The sequence below is a fragment of the Danio aesculapii genome, chromosome 10 (genome assembly GCF_903798145.1).
Source record: "Danio aesculapii chromosome 10, fDanAes4.1, whole genome shotgun sequence".
Lineage (NCBI taxonomy): Eukaryota > Metazoa > Chordata > Actinopteri > Cypriniformes > Danionidae > Danio > Danio aesculapii.
In genome coordinates this window covers 10,740,170-10,751,908 of record NC_079444.1, presented here as the reverse complement: position 1 = coordinate 10,751,908, position 11,739 = coordinate 10,740,170, and the positions used below count along the sequence as shown (strand labels likewise).

Sequence of the window (11,739 nt, the reverse complement as noted above, 5' to 3'; positions counted from 1 at the left end):
GAAAGCAGCATGTTTTGATAGGAAGGGCCTGATCTTCCTGATGTTTCGTTTTATCAGAGATGGAGCTAAACTCTGAAAAACAGTGGCTCTCCAGGACTGAAGTTCCCGCTGCATTATGACTACTGACCATATTGTCAGGCCAGTTGTCAGACCAGTTTTGAGTCTATCAAAGCCAGCTGACATATTAAAGAATTTGGAGACTCAGGGTGTACTCATACTAGGTACTTTGTCCTGAACCAAGCCCAGGTGCGATTGTCCCCCCTCTCCTCTCCCCCTCTGCCTGTGTTTTTTGCCTTTTGAGATCGAGCATGCTTACATCATCGATGATGTGACTGTTCAGTTTAACACAAGAAAAGTGCTCTCCCTCCATACAATGGAGATTGCTTTAGCTATATTGTTTTGCATTATTTTTAGTCATTTGGGATCCGGTGACATCAGTCAAATATTTTGCTGAACAGATCCACCACTTTTGACGCTCATAAATGTTCATGACAGTCATCATGCTGCATGTATTAGAAGGTTTGCATATTTAATAAATATGACCATTGAAAAGTAAAAATGATTCCTAAGTCTTTAAAACAGTCCCTTATAGGGTGTTTTCACACCTGCCTTACTTAGTTTGGTTGAATCGCACTAGAGTTCGTTTTCCCTCTTGGTGTTCGTTTGGGCAGGTGGGAATGCAGCAATCGTACTCGAGTGCACACCAAAAGAGCGTACTGAGACCTACTTGAAGAGGTGGTTTCGGTACGCTTTCAAACAAACCCTGGAGCGCTTCATTTGTGATGAGAATATGATCCAAACTAAAACAGACCCAACTGCAAAAAGTACTGCACCTTTTGGACTAATCCAGCTGCCGTAGTCCAATGCGCTGTGCATTATGGAATGTGGAGGAAAAATATTTGTTGACAGCACTTTACCAACAGAGAGAGAGAGAGAGAGAGAGAGAGAGGAGAGAGAGAGGGAAAAACATTACCTGATGGATGGTTGGTAATATTTCCGTAAGCTGACCATGTCGCAGTTTAGCTAAATTAATTCACACCTCCTCCTGAAGTGACGTGTGATTCATTAAAACATTGTTTTCCAGCCGCAGCTGCGCTACACTCTCGAAATGTATGGTTTGTCTAAAGTGATGTATACAAACTATAAAGTATACTATGAGCAGGGATACAATCAGCCAGCGCAGTTGTAGCTCCATAGTAAAAAGCCACATTTTGTGTCTGCCAGTTTGTTTAATTGCGGGAGTTCCATTGACATTTTCCCGCACGTGAATTCTGACCAATCGAACAGCAGTTTAGGAAATACGTTCCACAACATCTGACCAATGAGAGATTTGCATTTTGGTTCTTTTCATCTGGTTCAGACCAAAACCAGAAGTGTTGTGTGAAAACGACCCAAAGACGGCAGAAAATGCTACAATGTATCATTTATTGCCCTTGGTCCGAACCAAATGAAGCGAACTACAGATGTGAAAGCACCCAAAGTCACATCGCACTCAGACGTGCTTTACAGCCACTCTACAAGCGTACCACACCAAAGCCCAACTGAACCGTGCTCTGGCACACCTCTTCCAACCAGGGCAGGGCCGGACAACTAAACGGTGCCTGGGCCTAATACGGAGCACTCACACTTGTCAAACAAACCAGGAAATGGGGGTCAAACGAGTCTGGGAATGGTTCGGATAGGCTAGTGTGAATACACCCTTAATAGACAAAAGACTTCAACTCAGAAGCCAGAGACAAATAAAATAAAATAATGTCACTTGTAAATATTGAGATTGTGAGCCATTTCCATTGATATGTTTCTGGTGTAGCATCCACACTGTTAAAAAGTGTTTAGTTGATTTCAGTGAGCAAACACATTGCCTTAAAAGTAAATGAATGGTGTGCATAATTAAAAAAAAATAAGTGAACTTATCAGTTATAAAGTTTAACAGGATTACGTACATTTTGAAGTAAAATCAACACATCATATTTATTGGTTTTACTCACTTTTAAAATGACTTTTTACAGTGTACAGTACTGTGAGTAAACTCATTGCCATAAAATCAACAAGTTGACAAAGTTTTTTTTATAATCATGCACATAATTAATTCACTTAACAATTTTAAGGCAACAGGTTTACTTTGTCAACTAATTGCTTTTTTATAGTGTACTTAAAACGCAAGGTATGATTACATGCATTCATCTGAATATAGTGAGCATTCCTTTTGCATCACTGATCTGCAATTCTGTCACAACCATACTGAAGAGAGCTCTACAGAAGATTTCTGACAGCAGGCAAAGTGGCATCACATTATGAGAGAGTGGACTCAGGAAGACTATGAGTGTTTAGTGTGCTACTTGGGATGAAGCCAATTATACGTACGCAAATTCACCTTCTTTTAAAAACCTATGGATAAAAACCCAGTAGACGTCCATATGAATTGGAAACTCTTACTGAATTTACCTCAGCACTGTGTAAATCCAACTGAAACGACATTTTAAATAGACAGCAGAGATTAAAAAAATAATTAAAATTAAATTAAAACGAGCTATGTGCCTTCTCTGACTTGCAGAAAACAGAGATGGAATACAAGTCCAAAAATTTTCACATTTTGGTAAGACTGGCAAAACATTTTATCTTTGGATTAACTTGGACAGATACAGTAAGGAGTTGCATAGTGTTTTCACATCAAGAATAGCTGTCAACGCCAACCAAAAAAAAAAGAAAATTTTGTTTTCTTCGATGTAAATGAGATTTGTTTTTGACCAACAGAGGTCGCTGTCTTTATATCAGCTTCGAGTCGCTCCATCTGTGTTTCTCTGATTGCGTCCTCTTGTTGCAGCTGTGAAAGTCACGTCTTCATTTTCATCGTTTATACAAGGTAAGCTGCAAAATAGCACTCAAAACACTCGGAATGCATCTTGCAAGTGACATCTGCTGCTTTATTGTTTAATAGAACAGACAGAGAATATAACAAAGCATGCGTTTATTTAGCCTTCCCTACCTTAAGTTTTTTTAACCATGTAGGCCTATATCAAATATTTTAAAGCGATTTAAAAAAGGCAAGTGCTCTGTTATGCTATGGCTATGAAATTTGGAGTGTAAATTTGGAGTCTTGCAAACAAAATTGTGGAAAATTATTTACCCTAATAAGGGTTGTAATTCATTCATAAATCACATTTCAAGCCATCACGATAATGACATTTGAATCTTTATGACATTTGTTTCATTATGTATAGGCCAAAGGTGAAAGCAATATTCAGAAAATACAATCTAATATTTTACAAGTTGTAGTTCAGTTGCTTTTATATTGTTCCAAATATAGAAATATTGAATGTCCCAGTTATTCGTTCATAGATAAAAAAAATAAATTATATATATATATATATATATATATATATATATATATATGTAATAGAAATACCCTTCCTTGCCTGGTTTTCATGTCATAGATCTGGTGGCCTATGTTGAAAATCTAATAAAGGCTATAAACACAGGCTACATCATATAATTATTGTTTTGTGGTGTTTAGTTTGATAATTGTTGTTAATAGATTTTCTCAGGTAAACTCTTGATAATATCACATAGCTGGTATCCTGAGGTAAATTTCCCTGTCAAAGTTTATGCTAAAAAATGTGGTTTGTAATCTAAAAATAGCTTCTTGTTTAGTTTATACTTTACGAATAATAGCTAAAATTGATATTTTAATTGCGTATGTCATTAATTTGATTAATATATTTTTGTTGGCAGTTTTAATTCTAAAAATCTGCACTTGACTTTTGCTTGTGGCATGAAGAATTTAGTGAGTAAGCTGTCTAATTTAAACCTAAAATAAAATATAGGTTCGACAAGAGAGACAGGCAGAGATGTTTTGTTGTATTTTGAAGCTTAAATGTAAATGCAGTCAAGAACTAGTCAACCGCTGCATAAACAGATGAAATTTAATAAAGTGTATTGCTATTCTTTACTCCAGAGACATTGCACTCAGCTCAAGTGATGCGACACTATACTCAATGTTATACATGGGTTTGTTACCTCAGACTACAAAGCTATCCAGCTAATTTGACCATAAACATGATAAATAAACATACCTTATGCCTCTTCAGGGTGATGCTAAAGCTTCATTGCATACTGTTAAAAAACTAAATAAGCTCTTAAATTATGGCCGTTTGGTTTGGCCAGATAAAAAGAGCCAAGTTGTTAGCTAACATTAGCCAAACATTAGCCATTTCTTCAGTTTTGAGGAGTTTTTTAATGTGATGTTAAATACGTTCACTGTAAAATATACACCAATGTTTAGTGAAGTCACCTGCTGTAGTTTTGCCAGGAATTACGACTACAGTATGTGTCAAATTTAATTGTTTCTTCGGTGCACCTCGATGCAGACGCGGACAATTCGGTATCAGTTCAGTGATAATCATAACCGGTTATTATGTACTGACGTCATTTATCTCAAATGCGCTACTGTATGTCGCCGTAGCTTAATGGCGAGGGAGGTGAGTGCGAGTATTTACAACACTCCAACTACTTAAAAACGCAGAAACTGTGCACAATTTACTGTGTGTGTGTATTTGCTGGACAGTCTAATGTTCATGTTCACTGATTGGCTCGTGTATTAGTATGCAGTGCTTCATCCGCCATATTGACCGTTACACTTTTCCCCATTCAAAACTATATGAGTGACATGTCTTGTATTCTATGGTTTAATATAAACGTTGATTAACGTCAAAATAAGAGAGGAAAATGATCATTGTTGTAATCTCAAAACAGCCTGGGGTGTGCACATTAATGATCCTGTGTGCAACATATCAATCTGTGTTTCAACTGCTGATCTGATGCCCTACAATGTGACTCAAAGTACATTCAGATTCTGTTTTATGTTCTGATTGGCCAGTTTCACAGCACAGTCGCCGAATTTACCCAAGAAGAGGAAACAATAGTGTTTGAGGCTCACGGTATGACCATTTTCATGTACTGAACACTTACTATTCGCCTATGCGTACTTACACCCAGATATTCCACATAGGGCACCTTTAAAATAACTATGTTAGACATTTTTTAATGAAACGTTGACAAGCTGATCTTTCATCTGCTACAACTTATCAAGTATAACAATAGTTTATATAGCACATGTTTTGCAAATGTAAAAGCTGTAAAGCTCAAACCATAAAGAACAGACTGGAGACCAGCAGAGACACGTGTTCATAGCTTTATACTGAAACTCATGGAAGTTTACACAATGCATCCTACACTATTACCACGTCCACACGCATGTAATGTTGGGTAAAAGGTACATTTGGCATGTAATGATAAGACAGCAGTTTGAAATTGAACTCCAAAGCAAAAACATGAGTAATAATTGGTAGCACAGTACAAGTAGGCAACATTAGTACAGTTACCAAATAGTCGAAATATAAAATTAATCAAAAAAACAGAAAACATATGCTTTTATTTACAACCCAGTGCCTATTAGAAGGGCCTGCAGAGAACATGGGCTTTCTTTAACAATGACAATAACTCCAGCAAGCCTGATATCAATATAAATATGTCTGCAAGGTGCAAAGACCTTTCCCATACATACACGCACGCATACATACATACACAGTGTTTGCCGCAGGTTCATTTACCTCCAGATGTGCTTTCCCATCAAAGCCTGTGCTCAATGCTTAAGTGCTTTCTGTAATTCATGATGAACGGCGACTGGAAATGACCTTTCGCTTGCACTGCTATCCCATCATACACCGTTTGGTGAGCGCCAGCTAGTGGTTCATTGAGGAATATGTAAAACTTCACTGTACAGTTTATGTACAGTGTCAAATTTCTGTTTTAGTCTTCCACTGAGAACCAACACACACTGTACAATAAAAGCAGATCTCAGTCTGACACATGCAACACATTTGCTTTCATTTTTACTATGACGAAAGTCCCGCTAGTTTTCCGGCGTCACTCGTACCTTCCGCTTCCTCAGACTCTGTGTTTGTGCAAGTAGTCAAGAGTTGGACAGTAGATAGAAATAATAATCTCCCGCTCAGTCGCTACACGTCTTTGTTTAGCATCAGTAGTAGAAAGACTAGCCTTAAAGTCTCGTCTTTAGTAAGTATTTGTGTTTCAAAGGAGGGTAGCGGGTACCCTAGAGTTAAACTTTAGTTTGTTTTATACAAAAGGAGAGAGAAAGTGTCGTTCGCACTGGTCCAGCGAGGGGGATGATGGGGAGCTGGAGTGTTTTTGTTTTGTTTATGGAAGTGTGTGGTTCGGTTAGACGCTCTCTTTGCCTTGAGCTCCTGTCACAGTCTTGATGGAGCTTAATGTCCTGTTGAACCACGTCTTTTTGGCCGCTTGGACTTCATTCAGAGCGAGACCCAGATGATGCTCCAGATCCTACAGGAAATATTTAATGTGGGTTAGATTATGCACATAGGCAAGATATTCTTCTTGTAACAATGTGAAGAACTTCACACAACGGATTATCTAAAACAAGCCCTAAAGGTAATACATTTGTATGTATATAGACTAATGGGACGTTCCAAATGGGACACTATTCACAATCATGGTCATCATATTTGTGACGATTCAAACCAAAGTGCTCAAATCTGGTCACTTTGAAGGGCTCTTTAGAATGAAGGATATGGACACTTTGGGGCCCCCAAGATACTTTTCGCAGGAAAGTTGTTTGTGTCAAGCAGTGTGTTCCATAAGGAAGCATTCAATCCCTATGCCCTAGAGGTGCTTACACTTTTTCATAATGCGAGCTACTTATAAAATGATCCAGCAGACTCAGACACGGTCCTAAACCTATCGACGCTGTTTTCAGACTTCATAAAGCACATTAATTAGCAACGAAGCTAAAGTCACTGGGCAGACAGAAACCCTGCCCATCATGCAAATCCGCGTCTGTTTTGAAGTGAATTTGACACGCGAATGAAGCGAGTAAACTCAAATGTTCAAGCAGTTATTTTCGCGCATTCCGCGTCTGGTGTGAACACAGCATAAGCCCATTTAAATCAAACGTGATGTAAGTACTCAACCTTGTTTACGATGCTAAAATAGAAATTGGTGAATATATTAAAGGGAGTTCATGATAATATTTGTTCAGAAAAAAATAATAGCATGATTTATAGAAGATACCCACTAAAATGTAATTCAGTGTAACAATAGATTATAGACCACAATATCTTGTGAGGAATATTTAGAACAAAAACAATTAGGTGATTCTTAAAAAAAGACTGGTAAAATAATGTTTTGTTTCAGGTAGTTAAATTTGACGACTAAATCAGTTCAAATAAATGCGGATGGAAGGTTGTTTTGAATATATTTTGATATAAATATGTTTTAACAACTAATCTCCTTTACATAATGTTAGTTTATTTTGTTTATATACATTATTTATATGAGGATTTATTCACCATGTCCATTTGAGTGATTTTTAGTTGTGCTTGGTTTCATTGTATAATTGTTGTATTGTGTATTTGTCACGATTTTAATATCTGTCCAGGGATAATGGATGAAAAATAGCCTTTGGCAAATTCTGGTGCTTCTCCAGTAATGCTAATTAACGTACGCTGTCCCTGGCAAATATATATATATATATATATATATATATATATTTTTTTTTTTTTTTTTTTTTTTTTTTTTTTCAAGTAACTCTTATTTGAAACATTAACATATTTAATGTTTAACATTAAATAAAATGTGTCTGTGTAAATAAAACCACCAAAATGGGCTGTCATTTATATGTGAATAAAAATGAAAACTGTTCATCAAATAAAGCAATGGTGTCTCTTCATAAAGGCTCTCATAATACTGAACATGGTTTACTTTTACAATGCCTTAATATGTCCTGGTGGAATGAAATTTGCAATAAAGGGATGGAGATTGCTGGAGTTTCATTAAAAACATTCATTTGTGTGTAAAGAAATAAACTTTTATGGGTTTGGAATGATGTGTAGCTAAACAAATGATGACAGGCTTTTCATTTTGGGATGAATTATAACTTTTCTTGATCATGTGTTGGAAGAAAAGATTCTGCAAATTAGAAATCCCCCCAAAAAAACTGATGATAGGGGTGTAAAGTTCTGTAGCTGTTTCTACTGACCAGGGGTGTGTTTCCCAAACAGCCATGTAACTTATTGCTGCACTACAATAGTATGTTGTATCGATTGGGAAAAGAATGATGTAGTGATGAGTTGCTCTGCCGCTATGCTTCTAATTACAGCGCTAGCGGTGTAGTTGCAACCAAGTTTGTGATGCAGTTTGTGAATATTCATTGGAACAATAGATTTGGGAAACACCAAACCAATTAACTATGCTTGTAACGACCGAACTTCCGACCTTAGTCGGCTAACAATGCTTTTCGGAAACACACCCCAGTAAACTTTTCCCAAACCAAACCATTTCCACATTGATTAATGCAATCAACCATAAAGAGCACAAAATAAAAACATTGTCGCTTGGTAAAACTTGGTCATTTGTAATAAACTTGTTCTCCTACCATACACTCTGTGTTCCCTCTAAACAGTAACTATCACAGCATGAAAAAAAACAGCTTCAGACATGATTATTTCTGAGCTGATTGTTGTAAATACCAATAAACTCTCTACTTCAATCCTTTCTAAATCATTTAAGGCTACTCTCTGATTGACAGGCGCACAGTGTAAATTTCACCACCCTAAATAAAGCCACTAAACACACTGCTACGGTGGTAGAATGGTTCTGTCTAAACCCAAACACACGCCTGTGTAATTTGCATTTGCAATGAGTGCTTATGTCTAAAGTCGGGTAGGTGGTGTCTCTTTGTGTTGTCCAGTACCTGGATCTTGCACTCTGCCTCCACCAGCTGTAGTTTGGTCTGTGCGAGCTCCAGCTCCATCTCTCTCAGCTGGTTTTTCAGCGCCTCCTTCTCCTCGTCTGTGTCCTCCTCGCTGCCCTCCTTTGGAGCACTGAGCACCTTCAGACGGCCCTCCTTACTGAAGAGATTACTGCACTTCTCACAGCCCTCCACTTTCATCTGAACACACACACACACACTCATTATCAGCTGCTTATAAACACTTTTAAGGGGTTGGTCACTTCATGATTTTTTTTCTGATCAGATATCTATTAAATCGTGAAATGGACAGGTGTAGACGCCCTCTGAAATGCATTCCAGATGGATATAAATCCGATCTCTCAAACTATTTCAGGAGGTGGTCTTGGATACATCCAGGTAAGTGAATCTTAACGGTCTCTGTGTCAATGCGTGTAAAGATTTTGGCTTTTTAATGCTTTTTTAAAAATGTTATATTGTCCATGTCTTGAGGTAGTTCATTATGATGTGATTTACCTTTTATGTGTGATTTGATAGGACAGAAATCACAAGACTGAATTTTCGAATCCCCATAGACAAGACAAAGTAGTGACAGCAGGTTGAAGGAAAGTAGTGAAGTAAAAGTAGAGATACTGTACTATAAATGTACTCGAGGGAAAGTAAAAGTACACATTTTTAAAACTACTTAAATTACAATTCCTGAGAAAAACTACTTAATTACAGTAGTTTAAGTATTTGTCATTTGTTACTTTACACCACTGTGTGTTGCACATATCTGTGCGACAAAAAATTGATTTTTCCTGTGGCTTGCAATGACAGTAATTGCGTAGCCTACCTTGTGCTGTTTTGCAGTCTGCATATAAATTGACTTGTATGCTAAATGAAATATATAGCTTACGTTTCTGTAAATGATCATTGTAAAAAATAAAAATAAAAAGTTGGTGTACCTGACGCTTTAGTTAATGTAACCTAGTTTAAATTGCATATAGTGCTGGATTTGCAGATTACATTTATATATGTTTAGCGGAAATGCAGTTACATGGCCAAATGTAAATGCAAACATTTTCACAAATCATATGAAAAACACACATGAAGTGTCCTGGTGTAAAAACACACACGTGTCTAGGTGTAAACAGGCCCCAAGGGTGTGCTCATACTTTTCCCCCTTTAGCCCCGTTTACACTAATACGGTTTCGTTTTAAAATGCATTCATTTTGCTACGGTTAAGCTTTCCGTCCACACTATCCCGGAGTTTTCCAGCCCTGAAAACAGAGCTTTTTGAAAATGCTGAAAAGGCTGTTTTCATTTTAAAACGCTGCTGCTCCATCTCAGTGTGTGAATGTTGAGGCGTCGTGTAGCTACATATTTATATGACCATCATCTTCACTGTATACATACTCATAACAAAACTGAGCATATAACATACCTGCCTCCTTTCATTTTCAGTGAAAAATACAAAACATACCGTCTCTTGTGAGAACAAGAAATAGATTCATAATTCATGATAGATTCGTTAGATATAGACAAGATGACTTAAACATCAGGTTTAACAAATATAATGAGATTAGATCCAGCGGTAGATTCTTGATGAACTGTCCGACGTGCACAGCTCTCATCTGGGTTTTTGTGCTCAAAGCACCTGCTTACTGTCTGGAGCTCAGACGCGCGCATACGCTGCAGCGCATTCCAGAATGTGTGTGTGGTCACGTGATGTGCGTTTTCAGCGGTACAGTGTGGTCAGAGTTTGTTTAGGATCACTGGATGAAACACCAGTGTGGATGTGGACCGTTTTTATTCTAAAACACTGTTTTAAAACTAAAACATATTAGTGTAAAGAGGCCTAAGAGATGGTCTCGGTCCTCTTTCAAACTAAATTTGGTACGCTTCATGTATGGGTGCTTTCACAATTGCCTCATTTAATTTGATTAAATTCCACTAGAGTTTGGATTTTCATTTGGACAGGTGTGAATGCAGCAATCACACATACCGAGACTTGCGTAAAGGGATTTTTGGTTCATTTACATCCTCTTTGATGTGAGTTTTGTTCCTATTTTAGTCAAACTGTGCCAGAGTTTGTTTATAAGTGGAGGGAGATCCATATTTTAGTCACTGTCCACTTTTAGGTGTGCACCAGTGTTTAGTGTTCACACCTACTCAGTTGAACAATACCAACAGAGCAATCCCACCAGAGTTTATCTCAACCAACACCCTAAATAATTACACGCTAAATAAAGTGATATAGTCCTCTGTTATTCTTTTGTACTTGTGTGTGTTTTTGATATTTTCACTCACCCGAATCTTCTCTAGTTCTCCTCTGTTGGCCGTCTGCTGTTTCTCCAGTCGCTCGCTGAGCTGAGAGCAGATCTGACACACAAACACACAAAGGTCAAAAGCCACATCAATACACTACACATGCTTTTTGTTCAAGAAGAGGATAGAGAAACCAAGTTTACTGGAAAAGGTCAAACATCATGACTTGAACATGCAATCTTTCAACGACTCTCTCCTGTTACAGGATGTCGCATGCCCCCTCTATCTTTGCGTAATCCCAGAATCCCAAAGCTCAGGTCAGCAGCGGATCTCTGATTTTTCAACCTAAATCTATTTCTGACTGATCGGTGAGGTTCATGAATACTTTCCCTAACCTGATATACATTCTTTTACAGGCCGTTGCTGGATCAATGGAGTCAGCATATATTCATTTGGTGAACATTTAACATGCATTCTCAGCAGGGCAGATGAAGTCTCAGATGAACTTATGAATAAATGAGCAGGGATGACTCTACCTCTAGAATCAGGGTTTCTGCAGGTTTCACCAAGTTAAATTAAAGTTAAAAAAAACTATAATAAACTAAAAATATGCACAAAGATCTGTCCAGGTCGGTGTCAGTGGTAAATACATGGAGCACTTTTAAACAAATGTTATTGTATGGAAAATAATTAGTTTTCCTCAG

At 37.5% G+C, this 11,739-nt stretch overlaps 1 protein-coding gene across 2 annotated transcripts in view; it reads right to left on the bottom strand.

Moving 5' to 3' along the window:
• Nucleotides 1-5,175: 5,175 nt before the first annotated feature.
• LOC130236497 (rab GTPase-activating protein 1) overlaps nucleotides 5,176-11,739 on the bottom strand; it is a 158,178-nt gene continuing 151,614 nt past the window's right edge. For both annotated transcript variants that reach the window (XM_056467219.1, XM_056467220.1), the window contains 3 exons: nucleotides 11,078-11,149; nucleotides 8,789-8,986; nucleotides 5,176-6,360 (listed from right to left, as the gene is read on the bottom strand). In XM_056467219.1, coding sequence (XP_056323194.1) covers nucleotides 6,238-6,360; nucleotides 8,789-8,986; nucleotides 11,078-11,149 — 393 coding nt within the window. In that variant the 3' untranslated portion in view covers nucleotides 5,176-6,237. The remainder of the gene's footprint in view (nucleotides 6,361-8,788; nucleotides 8,987-11,077; nucleotides 11,150-11,739) is intronic.